Source organism: Nomascus leucogenys, chromosome 15 (genome assembly GCF_006542625.1).
Source record: "Nomascus leucogenys isolate Asia chromosome 15, Asia_NLE_v1, whole genome shotgun sequence".
Classification (NCBI taxonomy): Eukaryota; Metazoa; Chordata; class Mammalia; order Primates; family Hylobatidae; genus Nomascus; species Nomascus leucogenys.
Window position 1 is genome coordinate 81,774,403 of NC_044395.1, and position 17,718 is coordinate 81,792,120.

The 17,718-nt window shown below is 40.5% G+C and overlaps 1 protein-coding gene across 2 annotated transcripts in view; it reads left to right on the forward strand.

Annotated features, from left to right (window-relative positions):
* NELL1 (neural EGFL like 1) overlaps positions 1-17,718 on the forward strand; it is a 915,720-nt gene that overhangs the window by 274,017 nt on the left and 623,985 nt on the right. For both annotated transcript variants that reach the window (XM_030829406.1, XM_030829407.1), the window contains exon 11: positions 8,870-8,969. In XM_030829406.1, coding sequence (XP_030685266.1) covers positions 8,870-8,969 — 100 coding nt within the window. The remainder of the gene's footprint in view (positions 1-8,869; positions 8,970-17,718) is intronic.

Here is a 17,718-nt window from a genome sequence, read left to right on the forward strand (position 1 = left end):
AACAAAGTCACTGTCTTTACAGAACTTGCAGTCTAGTGAGGGAGATAGACAGTAAGAATTAAACAAACATATAATATAATGCCAAATTCTATAAAAGTATGAAGTAGGCTGAAGGAACAGAGAGGTCTGAGGTGGGGGTGGGTGGACTGAGGAGACCGCTCTGAGATGCAATTTTGGAACAAAGCCCTGGGTAAGGTGTGGGAACCAGCCATTCAGGTATCCCTAGGTAGATGAAGGAGAAGGCACGTTCCAAACAGAAGGAATTGCACTTATAAATGACTAAAGCAATAAAGGGAGCAGGTTTTACTTAGGGACCTGCAAATAATTTGACTTGGGTGAAGTTCTAGAGCTCATGTGGGAGGGTGATGAGAGATGAACCTGGACAGTTAGACAGAACAGGTGAGAGTGGACCTAGTTTGGACTTGATCTTAATGGAGATGAGAGTTCATTGAAGCTCTCTCCTCTCTCTCTGCCTCTCTGTCTCTCTGTGTGTGTGTGTGTGTGCGCACACGTGTGTGTGTCATGAGCAGCTGTGCATTTCCAAAGGTCACTGTGATTGCAATGGGAGGAGTGATTGGAGGAGCACCAGATTAATTTGAATAATTGTAAGAAATGACCTAAGGTTATGATTGAAGGCAGTGATAGTGAAGATGTACAGGAAAAGAGATTCGAGAGCTATTGGAAAAATGCAATTGAAAGGACTCGAGTGATTGGGTTTGGGGAAGGCTAATATGATGGGGAGGAGAAACCCAGATGATGTCCAGGTTCCTGGTAGAGTTGCAGGGAATACCAGTTTCTGTTTTCCTAAGTAGCCAAAACCTCCCCTGGCTAACGTAGGTAAAAATGACAATGTTATTGAAATGATATTGGGGGACTTGCAGAATCCCCAAAAGGCCAGACCAGGCTTGATACTAGATAGAGACCAAAGAGTCCCAGAAGTTAGAAAGCAGAAACCGTAGCAATGGCCTAGTAGCCAGGATCCTGGCAAGCACATTGCTGCTGTGATGAGTGACTTTCAATCATTTCTACTGTCCTGGGGTCACTTATACAAGATTTAAAGTCCGGAGAAAGGACATATGATTAGCAAAGTTTGGATCATATGTCCAAGCTCTGATTGTTCAGGATGGGGAAGAATTTGACCCCTTTATCCTCTGTGTAAGGAGCCAGTTACCTGGAATTATCACCCCATTAAGACAGCACGCAATGGAGAAAACATCCCCCAAGAGAACACTGTGGTACTCGTGGGAAGGGAGACTGGATCAGAAGAAGCCAAAATATGATAAATGCTGTCTTCATTAGGTGATGATGAGATACTGATGCAGGAAGAGGAACATTTAGGAGGAGGAACATGTTTTGTGGGTGAGGAGGGAGTGAAGAGCAAATGGGGCCAGGTTTAGGCACGTTGAGTTTGATTGTATTTTGGCTATCTACACAAACTCTCTAAAACTTAGTATTTTAGGATTATTTCTGTATTTTATGATTATTTCTCATGGTTGCATGGGTTGAATGGGCTCAGCTTAATGATTCTCACTTGGGTTCTCACATGCAATTGCAATCTGGTGGCTGCTGGAGCTAGAATCCTATGAAGACTTGACATGGCTGGCTATCAAGGATGGCTTCTTTACTTTTGTGTCTAGCACCTCAACAAAGATGAATAGAAAGAGACTTCTCTCTGTGTCTGTGTCTGGTGTGCTTACTCTCTCTCCCTCCCTTCCTCCCTCCCTCCCTCCCTCTCTCTCTCTCTCTCTGTATGTGTGTGAGTGTACCTTGTTCTCTGCATGTTCTCTGCAGCCCCTAGACATGGCTACCTTGGGCTTCTTTTTTTTTTTTTTGAGACTGGGTCTTGCTCTGTCTCCCAGGCTGGAGTGCAGTAGCACAATCTTGGCTCACTGCAACCTCTGCCTCCCAGATTCAAGCAATTCTTCTGCCTTAGCCTCCTGAGTAGCTGAATTACAGCTGCGCCACCACACCCAGCTAATTTTTGTATTTTTAGTAGAGACGGGTTGTTGGCCAGGCTGGTCTTGAACTCCTAATCTCGTGATCCACCTGCCTCGGCCTCCCAAAGTGGTGGGATTACAGGTGCGAGCCACTGTACCTGGCCCCTTGGGCTTTTTTATACCATGGTGGTCTCAGGGATTTCTCACATGCTGGCCAGCTTCTCCCAGAATAAGCTTTCCAAATACCAAGGTGAAAGCGCCAGTATTTCTTATAACCTGGTCTCCAAAACTGGAACATCATTTCTTCTACATTCTAAAGGCTATATAGGCCCAGGCCAGATTTATTGTAGAGGCAGACAATACAAGGGCATGAATACCAGGAGGCATGATTCATTAGGTAGACAGGCATCTTTGGAGACCAGCTGTCATAATAAGACTTTGTGATATAATTTTCTACTTAAAAATACCCACCTCCAGCCAGGCGTGGTGGCTTATGCCTGTAATCCCAGCACTTTGAGAGGCTGAGGTGGGCAGATCACCTGAGGTCAGGAGTTCAAGACCATTCTGGGCAACATGGTGAAACTCTGTCTCTCCCAAAAATACAAAAATTAGCTGGGCATGGTGGTGCATGCCTGTAATCCCAGCTACTCGGGAGGCAGAGGCAGGAGAATTGCTTGAACCCGGGAGGCGGGGGTTGCAGTAAGCTGAGATTGTGCCACTGTGCTACAGCCTGGGCGACAGAGTGAGACGCCATCTCAAAAAACAGTAAAACAAAACAAAACAAAACCTACCTCCAACATATCATAATGGGAAATTACTAAGCTAATAGGTTAGTAGATTTCCATGGCTGGAAAACATTAGGAATCAGAGAATTCCTTTAATTGGGTGAAAATCTAACCCCCTGTAACTTCTGTCCAGTGGCTTTACTTCTTTCCTGTGGAGGATAAGAGGGTGAGTCTAATTACTCTTACAATATAGCATTGTGGTTGAAAGGTCAAAATCTGCAGTCAGGTGGATCTCGGTTTAAATCCTGAAATTTGACCTAGTTGTTAGTGAAGTTCAGAGTTCCTTGTGTTCTTTTCCCCCATTGGGTTCTAGTAAGAGCTGAGTTGGAGAACATAACTTTAGATTATTACTTCCTCCTGCATGATATTTTTTCTCTCCTCACCATTCCCACTGCAACATAACGGAAGACAATTACAGGCATAATCACCAGCCCTGGAGGAATGTGGAATATTTTGCCTAGTGCCTTGTGCTGAACTGTCAAACCTATTCCTTTTCTGCCTAACATTAGCTGGGACACACTAGTCAGAATAGTAACACTTCTTACCTATCTGATCCTGATTTCTAGAAAATAGAACGCGAGGCCTAGGTATTTGTGTTGATGCTTTATTTATTTATTCTTTTGTGGTCATGGGAGTGGACAGAGGAAGGGGAAGGGTATAGTCCTAGGAATGCAAGAGTGAGGCACAGACAGAAGGAAGTATGGAAGGAAAGGCAGGAGAGTAAGTGCAAGACGGTGCATCACAGAAAAGTCAGAACCCCACAACAAAGCACAGCTGGCTTTGTGAGGCATCTCCTGAGAAGGTGACAGAAATCAGTGTGTCTCAGAAAAGACCATCCTCGCAAGTGCTCTTACTTACATTGTTTCATTTTCTTTTCATCACACCTCTGGGAAAAAAGGCAGGAATGTGTTTTAAAGATTGAAAAGAATGAGGCATTTAGAGACTTGCAGAAGCACTCAAGGAGATACTAATAAACGAAGAGCTTGAATTTTGTTCTTTACGGAGAGCTGGGAAGGAAAGACATTCCCTATATTCTGTCTGTCATTGGCCAGACTGTACGCTAAAGGTTAGCTTCCTTGAACCTCCCTACTTTGATTCCCATTCTTGCCCTCTTGGCTGCTGCTGGGAATGCCAGATATTCCATGAGTCCAGGTGGTCTGGTGGGCATGCAGGTGTGGTGGTCTCTCTGCATCAGTGGGTACTGGGTGTAGGGGCTCTCCACTCTGTGGCAGGGGCAAGGATGGTGTGATAACAAGGGCTTTAATGATCTCTTGACTGACAAGGAAGCTCCCAGCGTTGGGAGTAGGGGAGTAGGGGAGTAGGGGAGCAGGTGGGGTGGTCAATAACCTATAGCAGGCACATTATCACACAAGGATGTTGTGTGTATTAAATGAGATAAAACACATGGACAACTTAGTAGAGTGCATACCACAAAGACCATCCTCAATAAATGTGAGCTATTTTTGTTATTCCATATGACGATACATGTCCTTCTTGAATTTAAGACAGATACCATGCTCTCTGAACATTGTTTTACTTCTAGGAAGGGAAAACAGTTGGATTCTAAAATCGTTGCTTTTGTCTTCGACTTCAGGGAAAGCTGGGATGATTAAAGGCAAATTTTGCTCACTGTGGTGATGGTCCCAGAATCAGCCATAACACTTAAAATTAGCAAATCCTTTTCCATTTTGAATGGAAGCTGTGGGTGACTCTAGCAAGGGTCACTGTAATGATTCAATGTCCATTATCAAAGAGGAGCCAGGCAGACACCATTTGAGACCTTTAGAAGATATGGGCATGGATTTGAATGCCAGCTTATTTAAGTATCACTTACTACTATTACTGGCACGTTGCAGTTGCTCTACATACTTGAGTTCATCTTTTACTGTTTTTTTTTAATAATTTAGAAAGAAGTTGGGGCAGACAGATTATTCTCTTGCACAAGTAGTGTGTGTGTGCATGTGTGAGTGTATGTGAATAATTTTATTCTGTGCAAAAAAGTTATTTTTCCATTTATTGTCTTTCTATAGTTATTTACTAGTTACTTTGTATATAAGAGTTATTGACAATAATTTTTAATATTTCTTGAGCACTTACTATTTTCCAGGCACAATTTAAAGCATCTGAAACGTATTTATCTCGGCCAGGCACGGGGGTCAGCACTTTGGGAGGCCGAGGCGGGTGGATCACGAGGTCAGGAGATTGAGACCAACTTGGCCAACATGGTGAAACTCTGTCTCTACTAAAATACAAAAAATTAGCCGGGCATGGTGGCACATGCCTGTAATCCCAGCTACCTGGGAGGCTGAGGCAGGGGAATTGCTTGAACCTGGGAGGCAGAGGTGGCAGTGAGCTGAGATCGCACCACTGCACTCCAGCCTAGTGACACAACAAGACCCCATTTCAAAAAAAAAAACCCAAAAAACAAAAAAACATATTTATTTCACTGAAACCTCATAATAATTCTGTGCAGAAGGTAATACCCAGATGTGAAAATCGAGGCACAGAAGAACAAGGCCACATAGGTAGTGAGTGAGCCAGCTGGGATCAGAACCTGTGTGGTTTGGCCCCACAGCCTCCTCTCTTCGCCTCTCTACTGTGACTCCTGATATTGTTAGACTGACTTGGAAATAATTCTCAATTCTGAATTTTAGAGGGGTAGATTGAGAAGGATTGATTGATCACTTTTCAGTCTATCTGAGAATATCAGATTGGTCAGGCTATGGCCCATCGATTCCCTTGATAAAAGTAGCATTTATAAAAGGCCATGGAAGAGCTTTGGGACATATTTAATGGATATTGTTAGCAGAGTGAGGGTAATGGGTAGGATCAAAGGGCCTCTTATTTCTCCTAGGCAGCTTTTCTCAAGATGTAAGCACTAATGCTCTATGGAATCTGTTGTATGCAATGAATTAAACTTTCTCTTAGGCATCTAAAATGGTATTATGAAAGTATTATCCTTGGGAGGATTGAGGAAATAATTGCTAAAATTTTTGATATTCTGTCATTCAGTTGACAAAAGGATGCCTGGAGATCCATCCATTTTCATTTTCCTGGGATCATTTTAAAGCTTCAGCAACACCAATTAGTCAAAAAACAAACTCTTGTTTCAAATATTTTCACCAAGTGTTTCCAGGAGTTAACATAATTTTTTTAAAAAATCAACATGAATAAACTCTCCTAGCAGTCTTATTAATTTTGCCCAATTATTGCTTTTCTGCAGAATTTCTTTATCCTAGCAACAATTTTTGACTTGAAGTTGTAAGTTTTATATGTTGTTAGAAATTCAGGTTAGTGCACAATGATTAGTACAGAACTTGAAAGTGTATATATTTGGCCAATGACATGGAGACAGCCACTCTAAATGAGAAAGAAAAAAGGAATTGTATTTTTCCACCAACGCAGAACTCCAGGGGTCATAAAATAACATACCATAATCAGAAAGACTTAAAATGTTAATTATCAGGTACTTCTTACTAGAGATAGTTTTGAAAATAAAGCTATAAAAGGTTTGTGCCTAATTATGTAGCTGGCCTAAATGGATTTGGTGGCACTTATGCAATGGTAATCACAGTTCATATTATTTTCAAATTCATGCAAAAAGGTTTGTCTCTATTTAAATATTTGGGATTATGATCTTACTCATTAAATATGTTAAAGGTTGATTAGAATTGTTGACTGATTTAAGCAGCGAAGCAAACCCTTTTTATAAAAATAGAAGATTTGTGAATGATTATTTTTAAAAAATCTTCTGTAGCATTTTTAATATTTTGTTTTTACAAAAATATGTACTTAACACAATTTGGAATATAGAGGGAAAAATGTAAGGGAGAAAATGGGAATCACTCCCGAATCTCACCACCTAGAGATAATCTTTTGACAGTTTGATTTTTGACAGCAAGAGTGAAATTTATTTTAATTGTCTTAGTTTGGGTTCTCCCAGAAGCAGACCCTGAGCTAAGGATTTCAGTACAAGCGATTTATTAAGGTAGTGCCCCCAGGAGAAACCAGTGAGGGTGTGGGGGATGCCAGATGGAGAAGGGGAAGAAACTGAGCAGAGGTACAATTTTAGATGAAAGGTCAGACATATTGTGATCCCATCATGGGCTCTGGAGCAAACATTCTACCCTAGAGATTGTCTCTCTTCGAGGTAAAGAATATCCCATACCATTCATTCACTGGCTTTGGGTCATGTGCATGGGAGTTGTAGAACTTGCATGTAACTTCTGGCTCTCTGCATGGGCAAAATGGCTCCAGTGCCCAAGGGCAGCGCTCTGAGAGTGACAGAGGTGAGCCAGTTGCAGCAAAGCATTGATAAATCTAGAGGTGTGTACATAGAACTGACAAAAGAGTTCAACAGTGTCAGCTACTCTTATTTATGCCAGGAGGCAGCAGATTGTGAATAAATATATTAATATTGAAGAATAGACTTAGAGGCAATAATGGTAAGTAATTCAGCATTGTGATTTCCTCTACATTTAGCTGCTGATAGTAAGGTTACTAACTTCCATTGATTGGTAATAACTGGTTTGATTCCCATTGTAGAAAGTAAGGCACATCAGGTGGGGGACACTTGCCTTAGGACTGGAGCTAATTTTTGAGGTTAGATACCACCCATCATGGTCTGGATTGAGGAGTAAAAATGAAGTGCAGTTGCAAAGTGGGGCAGAGTGAGTAGCAGGATCAATTCTCAGGCCTTAGGGACAATTCTAAGATAGTCAGGAGAAAATTAAGAGTTACCTTGGGAAAGATTGGGAATAAAGATAAAAGGAGAAGACAAGACAAGACTAAGAATGCCAGAGGCTGGCCTGTCTGGACTAGAAATTCTGAGAAAGGAGAGGAAGCCATGGTGCATGTAATCCAAAAGATGAGCAGTTGGAAATTTATATTTGATGTATACAATTGTGTTACTGTTCCAATTTAAGAATGAGTATTCCTGATATAGTGGGAGTTCTTGCCAAACCAGAGAAATGTGGAACCACTGGGATGACGGTCTCATGAAGATGGAAAACCCAGTCTCTCCTGCACCCTTCCTGACTATACACCTTCATCCTATTCTTCCACTTGTGTTGGGAACTACCTTTTGGCCTTAAATGAGACGCTTTTTCTTGAGCTTGCTTCTTGGTTGATTTAAGCATCCCCTTAAAAATGGGAAAGAAAAAGTAAATGTTTTAGATAAAATAAGGAACTCTCAGCATTTTTTAAAAAAATAGTAATTAACGGAATAATTTTTACAAATTGGCATCAAACTAAATACAGATGTTAGTAATGTCAACCAAAAAGACCTTGGATGAAGTCAGGTCATAAAGATTCACCTTCTGAATATTACACACGTTATTGTAAGTGATTTTATATCTAGGGAAAATCTAATGCTCAGCTAACTGATCCTTTTTCAGTTCATTCCTGCCTACATGCCTTGGCTCTTTTCTGCTCTTTGCCAGGAAAGTCCCTTCTTTATTCCACTAATCAAGTTCCCCCAAATGTGGCATCTTCATAATTTCTCCCCACCTAAGCAGAATTAATTATTATTCTATGACACATTATAATACTTTTATTAGAGCACATTTTTAGACTTACTGTGCTGTATGTTTTATGGTTTCTAGTTTATGAGGCTTTATTCCCCCCTCCATCCAAACTGAGAACTCATTAAGAGCAAGGAAGATATGCTCTCTATCATTGGGTTCACAATGCCTGTTATCCAGGGGCATGCCAGAGCTCACGTAAGCTCAATTGTACATAACTTCCCAACATTGCTTTCAGTGATATCATGTTAGTAGCTCAAAATGAGCCATCACTGGAGTATTTACATCATAGAAGTTAGGAAATGTTATAAATTAGGCCCCACCTGAGCAAGAGTTGATTGTTAAACTTTTATCAGTGCATTTCTGTTAGAATCCTTCTGCTCCATAGAAGATACTTCAAAAGTGTTGAATTTGAGGCTTTTAGGATATAGAAAGGGAAATTTACCTTATATTCCAGGGGTCTCATTAATTTAATTTGTGGCATTATCATTTTTAGTGGAATCCCTGGGAGTATTAATTATTGTATGTTGTTATCACCACAGGCCATTAACAAAGAACATTACAAGTTTGTTCCATTGACTAAAAATGTGAACATCTTTTTCTTTCCTTAATATTTGGCTTTCAGGGTGGAGTTTTAGTAAAAATTACAGAAATGTGTCCTCCTTTGAACTGCTCAGAAAAGGATCACATTCTTCCTGAGAATCAGTGCTGCCGTGTCTGTAGAGGTAAGTGGGCTTGGTGGTGGGCCAGGCTTGGGGTGAGGCTGGGGCTGGCCTTGGGGGGCATGAGAGTTTAATGAATAGTATGATGGTAATAACATGGGTCCAAAATTCTGTGCACTGCTCCTTAAAAAGTTGCATATCCTATTTACCTCTCAGTCATAGTCTCATTTGTAAAATGAGGATAATAATAGTATCTGCTTTGTAAGACTGCTGTGAAGATTGAATGGGATAATGCGTAAGCACCTACCATCATGCCTAGTATGTGACAAATGTTCCATAAATGATAGTTCCTATAATAATGCTAATGATAGTTCTTATAATAACCATTATCATCATTATTACATTTTTCTCATGAGTGAGATTAGGAAGCATTCTTTTCAGCTCCATCTGTTGGGCCAGTTCCCATACTCTGGTAGAGAATGACGTATGGTGAATCCTTACTCATAGGTTAGATTGTTATGCAACATTTTTACTCCCTGCAAGGAAAAATACATAGGATAAATAACACTTGGTTGCTAATTAATTATTGGGCAGAAATGGTTTTGCTTCATCTTTCTGGAATTTCCTTCATCCCTAAATTTATTCCTTGTTTAAATTTTTTTTATTATTGTTATTAGTTTAGAGTTAGAGTCTCACTCTGTCACTCAGGCTGGAGTGCAGTGGTATGATCATAGCTCACTGTAACCTTGAACTCCTGGGCCCAAGCAATCCTCCTGCCTAAGCCTCCCAAGTAGCTGGGACTACAGGCATGCACCATCACACCCAACTAATTTTTATTTTTATTTTTATTTTTAGATACTGGGTCTTGCTATGTTGCCCAGGCTGGCCTTGAACTCCTGGCCTCAAGCAATTCTCCTGTCTTGGCCTCCCAAGGTGTTGGGAGTACAGGCATGAGCCACCATGCCCAGCCTATTTTTATTTTTCAATTGTTATATAATAGTTATGCATATTTTGGGTGTACATGTGATCTTTTGATACATTTATACAATGTGTAATAATCAAATCAGGGTAATTGAGATATCCATCACCTCAAAATTGATCTTTGTGTTGGGAACATTACAATTCTTCTATTTTGAAAATGACAATAGTTTATTGTTAAGTATAATTACCTTACTGTACTATCCAATAAATTCCATTTATCTAACTGCATTTTTGTACCCATTAACCAAATTATCTTCATGTTCCCTCCCCCTTTCCCTTCACGGCCTCTTAAATTGATTCTTATGTCTTAAAACCCAGCTCAAGTATCACTTCCTCTCTGCAGCTTCTCACCCAAGCAGAATTAGATGAATTACGAGAACCTAGGATTTGTTCAAAATCTTAAAAAAAAAAAAAGCAGTTAAACTAATAGGTATTATTTTAAAACTATACCTACCATAAATACTTCAGATTCTCAAATACCCAGTAAGTGATATCCTTTTAATCTGAGCTTTGAAGCTTCCAAAGTTAAGGAGGTCCTGGCAGCATAGCAGTTTAGCTCAGGTAACCTCATATTTTCCTTTTTTTTCCTATCTTTTCTGTAGCAGAGGGGTGGCAAAAATTCTTTATAAAGGGTTACAAAATAAATATTTTTGGCTTTGTTGACAAGAGGTTTCTGTTACAACTAACAGAAGAAAGTAAGCAAGAAAGCGACACAGATCATAGGTATATAAATGGGTGTGACCATGTTCCAATGAAACTTTATTTACAAAAACAGGTGGCAGCCTGTAATTGTTGACCCCTCCCTTAGTACCTTCTGGTATATGAAAATGTTGTATGTTTCACCATTGCATGTTTTCAGCTTAGGCTTTCTGTGTTTGGTCATGAGAGCTCTGGGCTTTGATAAAATTCTTAGGAAAATTTAGTATGTTGATAGCCAGAAATGGCCACTAGAATTAGTGATTGGTTAACTATGACATCAGAATATCTTCCTTGATTTATCTGCTTTCATGGCTATAAGATTATCTGCAGCTGGTATGCTTTAGAAATACCCAAAGATTGAGTGGAATTTTCAGAGTGACGCATTTATTGGTTAGATAGAATGGTTAGGTAGGTCTTATAATTTAATGCAAAATCCATCACTTGCTATTTGTTGGGGTGCCAAGTGAGACTCAGTTTATGTAAATCCTTTCTGGTTTATGGTTTCATTAGAGCAGAATCATTGATTAGGCCACAGAAAATCCGGAGGGATTTCATTGCCCTGACCCAATTTGCAATAGAACAGGTGCCACTGCTTCTGTTAGCACTTGTCTGGAATGTTTCCATTACCAATGAAGATGCTGAGAGATGTGACATCTTATTGACAAGAAGCAGACATACAAGGTTCCTGTTGCTAGCAAGCAATGGCATTTACCAAACCTGACTCAGCTTTGAAGGAAGAGTGGGAGGCAGGAGGAAGACTTCACAGATTTGATCTTAGGTAGGGCCCATCTATGAAATCAAGGGCTTTCTTTTTTCATACCGAGTTCCTTCTCAGCCAGGAAACAGCCAGCTCTTTTACTTGGAAGCTAATTGTTTTCTTCGGAGGTATGTGTGTGTGAGAAAGTTATTTTATGCTCTTTGACTGCTCTACATTTGGACAGGAACTAGAGCATGTCTTCAGAAAAGAGGTGGTGGGAGGGTCTTTTCCCGGGAGGTAGGTGAATTAACCATTTGTATTTCTTCTGTACTACTCCCATCTCAGAATCAGACCCTGAAATAAAGGAGGCAGCCTTGTTGACTGAGGCCCTTTTCAGACACAGCTACTATCATAACCTTCTTCCTTCTTGCTAACCCATAGCAGAGAGAATCCCAGAACATCCAGCCCACTTGTCCACATGCTGGGGCCTGCTCTTCCCATCAGGCAATCAGGAAATGAAAGGCATATTTATCTGGATAGTGAGATGTCTCTTTTTCATGAAACCCTACAATTTAAATGACAATTAACGAAGAGCAATACAGATGAGTTCAAAAGTCTGTCATCTTGAACTAAGCCCCCCATGAATTTTGCTCCATATCTCTTAATTCCATCTTTAAAAGTAACATATTTGTTTCTCACAATTTTGTGAGAAATACTTTTCCTCTTTTTCTTCTGTTTGATTTTTGCCTTTTCCTCTGCATTTCTGAGCGGACTCACAAGAGGAGAAGGGGGTTGGACAGTTACTATTCTGACAAGACCTGGAAAGCCCAGTGGACTTCTAAAGCAAATTATTCAGTTCTTCTTGCCTCCTCCCCTTCTCCCCTTCTCTGAAACAGAAAGTAATGAAAAGGTGAGAAACACTCAATTTCTATGTAAAGTAATTTGTATCCTGCATATGGAAAGGCAGCATCGTTTGCTTTGTGGACTGATTGTCCACAGACTGGCTGGCAGCAAGGAAGCAGAGAGGTGGGACCGAGAGGAGCTGAAGTGCGTATTTGAGGGAATGAGCACTGTGGTATGCTATAGCTGTACTGCTTCTGCCACCCTGATGTTATTGATTACAAAAACCAAAGCGGCTGTGGCCTTTCAATACCTGCACTGAAGGCCTTTCGATTAGCATATTTATCATCTGTCTCTTACTGTGACCATCCGGTCATTAGTCTGAGAGAAATTACCCTATGACAGTATCATTCCTCAGAAGTCTAAGTCAAAACCTTTCTCATGTCTGCCTGGAGAATTTGAAGTTTTCCAAGGTTTATTTTCTTTAGGACTCTGATGAGCCACCTTACCTGGGGAGGCCTAGACTGGGACTTTGAGAAAACTTCCAGAGTGTGGATTTTGCTTCTGATCTCAACTGCTTAATTATGTAATATCCATAGGGCTCTCCAGTCTTTTTAAAAATAACATTTATTTTAATGATCACATTTTGTGAATTGGTTATTTAAATACAGGAGACAAGGTAGGGGTGAAGATATGTTCCAACCACATAGAATGTTTCTGTCATTGTCATTTTAATGAATGAATGACATTATTTCCAGCACTAGCTGATAGGCTTTATATATTTTACATATGAAATAAGGTTAAAACCCATTTTTCTGAGTTATAACTTATTTCCTCAAGTTATAGCTTGCTAGCTTGATTATGAAGTTAATTTTTTTTTTAACTGAGTCTTACCCAATTTTCTTATATGGTTACTGTCCCCCTCCCCACCCTTTATTGACTAATCAAGATGAAAGATACAGGCTACATCTTTACATTTGATTTTTTCTTTGTTTGAATTAAACCTAAGACTTTAAAGTTAATAAGAACAGGTTCTGACTGACTTATGGTGTTCACTGTATCAACAAACTGGTCTCCAAGCTAGGGGCTCAGATACCTTGTCTCTTCAAATTTTGTGTCATGTCAAATGTTGTAACTAATTCCCTTGTCCTTTAGGGAAAAATGAACATAACCAAGTAAACAGGCGGTTTAATCCACAGGGCTGTTGGAGCAGCTGGGACACCCATAGGAGAAGAACTATAGAATTGCTAGGGAAGAAACATGCAAAGGGAATCAAGGTGATAGATACTGGCAGGGAGAGGCCACTTTGTGGTTCGGGGGGCTCACGGTCTCAGTCACACAACAGCACCACCCAGAACAGCCTTAATCACCACTGCATCTTTTCTCTGATACCTCAGGATAGTTTGTGCTGGCAACATGAAATTCGTTTACCCTCCTCTTTACCTTGAGGTAATGGCCGTAGCAGGAGCCTGCCCACTTGAAGTGTGAGGCCATTAGGTGGAGAAGGGGAGTGTGCACTGGAATAACATCTGGGCTCCTGCCTGGGAAGAAGTAATAAAAACATCCATATAGACCCAGCAGAAAAAGATTGCTCATGAATTTCTGGTGCTCTCAGTTAAAGGATGAAAAAAAAAAAAGTCAACAATATTGACCATGCATTCTCAGGACCACTCTGGGAAAACAGACCCATCATTTGACCCATCCTGAAATTCTTAACATATTCCTCAGGGTTTTATTCCCCTCGTAATCAGCTCTAATTGTATCTTCAATGTCGCCAATGACGTTGGAGGATTTTGCTGCATGTTTATGACTTCTAGTGTTGGGAAAAATTTCCTTCCGACATCTGTTCCAAACGCGTTTATCTGTAATTTTAATTCAGGCTCACTTGCCTTGTCATCTGGCCTGGACGGAAATTAGTTGAGATTATTTGTACTGTTTAAGATTTTATGCCCTTCGATTAAACCGTCCCTAAGAGTCTTGGCATCAAATGATTTTCCCCCCACCCAGTCTTCCTCATTGTTTTGGGTGAATTTATAATTGAAATGGTTTTAGAGAAAGGATTTCAGGGAATTTGAGAAGAAAAGAGACCTGAGAAAAAAGCACTTAATGAGAGTGTAAACTAGTGCCTAAATAGAGGAACTGGCAGTTCACAGATAGACCAGTTCCTCTGCATATTGATAGATGAGATCTGATCAAAATCCCAGCCACCGTGAGCTAAAGCGGACTGGAAAGACAGGGCCGTATGCTCAACTGTTGGGGCTGGGAACAGAGGACAGTCTTAGTGAGTACATGAATTCATGGCCCTAAAAGTGCTACAGTGGATCGAGGTCTATGAAGCTTACAGAAGGAAGCACATTTTCCCAGAGAGGAAACCTGACACTAAGGCTAGGCTGCCTCAGACCTTAAGGGAAGACCCTTAAATGTTGACTACTGTAGAAGAAACCAATTGCTTTCTAAGCTAGAACCTGTGAGAGTTGGGAGTTCAGTCTCTATTAGGCCTGTCCTGATGGCCCTACCTTCTGTCCACAAAAGCTTAAGGAATGCTCTCACTTTCAAGGGCCCAGGCTTCTCCTGTGTTATGTGTATTGGTTGTGGAGTACATAAAGGCATCCAGCTCTCATAAAAGACCTTTTGGCCATATCCTTCTTAACCAGTCCATGGGTGGACCTGACTGTACATCTGAGGCACATGGAATATTCTGCCCTCACTATACCATTGCTCCTTATATGAATTTCAAGGTTGGGTAAGCAGTAGTGAATATGAGAGGTATTGACATTCTAAGATTTTAGAATAGAGGACTCTGGAGTGCACTTTTAGATTGTCCAGGTATATAATTTCAAAGGTAACCTGCCTGACCTGCTGGGGTATACTTTAGGGGCAGGAGATTGAGGAACTATTAGTGACCCATTTATTCCTTGCTGTGGAAGAAGTTACAGGAGTGAATCATAACGATGTATGTCTATCATTGGCTGCAATACCAAGAGATTAAGCAGAATCAGTGATGATTCCTCGATAATTATAAACAACATAGAGTGGGATTTGGAGAGTGGCAGTGTGGGGGGCCTCAGTGTAATAGGCAGAGCTTATTATGTACAGATTAGGCTAATGAATTTAATGAAAGTAAATCATTTTACTAGTGTTACTGGTCATTCATGGCAACAGAATTCGATACAAGACCACCATGGCATCCAAATGTTAGGCTGCTTCCAACCAGAGGAGAAAGTGTGACCCCAAAATTTACATTTTCTTTCATTAATTTCTTTGTACATATCATGAGCTCATGTTGCTCTAAGCATTTGGAACTCTTATTCTTTGTCCAGCTAACCTCAATCATCTTTCAAATGTCTTCCTTTTTTTTTTTTTTTTTTGAGACAGGGTCTCGCTCTGTCACCCAGGCTGGAGTGCAGTGGTGCGATCTCGGCTCACTGCAAGCTCCGCCTCCTGGGTTCACGCCATTCTCCTGCCTCAGCCTCTCCAAGTAGCTGGGACTACAGGCGCCCGCCACCACACCCGGCTAATTTTTTGTATTTTTAGTAGAGACGGGGTTTCACCGTGGTCTCGATCTCCTGACCTCGTGATCCGCCCGCCTCGGCCTCCCAAAGTGCTAGGATTACAAGCGTGAGCCACCGCGTCCGGCCTCAAATCTCTTCTTTAAAACATTGTGTTAGGTTTCTTCTCTGCATACATTCCTAGAGCACCTTGCCACTCTCCGTCATGATATCCCCTTGTAACCCAATGCTCAAAGACAGTCACCCCTGCTAGAATGTAGGATGAAGGAGGACATGTTTATGGTATTTTTTGCTATATTCCTATTGTCTGGTATAATGCCTGCACATGTGCTAGGTGCTTAAAATTTGTTGTTCTTAGGAGGACAGTGAAAGAGGACAGTGATTAAAAACTCCAGCCTCAGTCGGACTATGGCTCCGTGTACCTTCCACAAGTTCACTACCTTCCTGTAACTTCAGTTGCCACATCTGTAAAATGGGGATAATAATTCAGCTTCATATAATTGTTATAAGATTAAATGGGATAATGCATGTAAAACACTTAGCCAAGTGCCTAGCTCATAGTATGTGTTCAATAAATGTTAATTATTGCTGTTATTACATCTGTAGCAGATTATTTGGGGTTCTCCAAACTTACTCCTTCTTCTTCTTCTTTGATTGGCATTCCATTTCTCCCACTAGGATCTGTGTCCTGCTCCTCTCAAGTTTCTACCTATTATAGTTTTTTGTTATCTTGAAATGATTTATCCTTCTTTGAAACACTATAACATTTTTTCCTGCTCACATCTGACTTAACAAAGATTGCCTTGATTGAGGCGATATGTGGTTTATTGCCCCTTAGGGATTGTAATTTCCCTGTGGGCACAGACTATTTTAAACATCTTTGAAGTGTCTCCAGATAATTATGTGGTGCTGCAGCCCACAGAGTAGAGGCCCCATAAATATTGAGTGAATGATTATTCACTCACTTGTGTAGAAAGGTAAGTGGGCACGGAATGAATATTGCTTGAATAAAGGCCTCCATTAATTTAAAAAACACATTTTTGAGAAGAATGGTTAGGCATAATCAAAGTGGATTTGACATGAAGGTCAGTTTGTTTCACTGGCCCTTCACTGTCCTTGAAATACAATTTACTCAACTCCTGGCATCGTGATTTGACATGGTACATGCTTAATAGAAACATATGCACTGGAAAATCAACACTGTGTTTGAAGGGCTTTGTTCTAGGCTGTCAGATGCATGTGGAAAGAAAAGGACAGTTAAAGTCTCCTGGAAAGAAAGAGAAAAGAAACACAGACAAGGAATACATGTGATAAAGGATGCACATGTGCCATCGAGTCAGGCTTCCTAATGAAGGAAAATGTGACCATTTAATCTAATTAGTGATCAATTCAGACATGGGAAGTGAAGTCCAGGCTCTTCCGTTGGAAGAGAGACACGTGATGCCTAAAATCACCCCTTTGGTAGGAAAAATGTCAGGCACTGCTAGTTTTAATGATTATTGTAAGCCTCTCAAGCCCTTATAGAAGGGTTGTCAACTGTCAGAGGTTTCAGATTTCCAGCCAGTTAGACTCTTGCTCTGAATTTTTACTGAGGCAATCACCAGTTAATAGGTCATAAGTAGTGAGGTTGGATTTAACTCAACTAGTTATGATGCATCTACTCTCTAATGTCCCAAGGAGTGGCTACCTCTTTCACTTTTCATCACCAGGTTTTGCTGTCTGAGAGGATATGTGACATAGGGAGAAGCACATGGGCTTTGGAGTTAGCCAGACCTAATTTAGAACCCTGGCATCTCCACTTACTACCTAGAGGTTTGTGAATTTGTACTTTTTGTCTTGAAGTTGAGGATAACAGCATTAAGTTATTTTGAACTTTAGTCATCATTGCTGAAAATATCATCATCATTATTAGTGGCCACCATTGATTGACCTCTTTAATAGGTCTAAGGAACTGTTTCAAGTGCCTTACATGGATTAGCCCATTTAACTTTCTCAACAACATATTAAAAGGTATATATTATTATTCCCATTTAAAATATCTAGCATGCCAGGCATATTATAGGTGCATGAAATTTATCATTGTTAC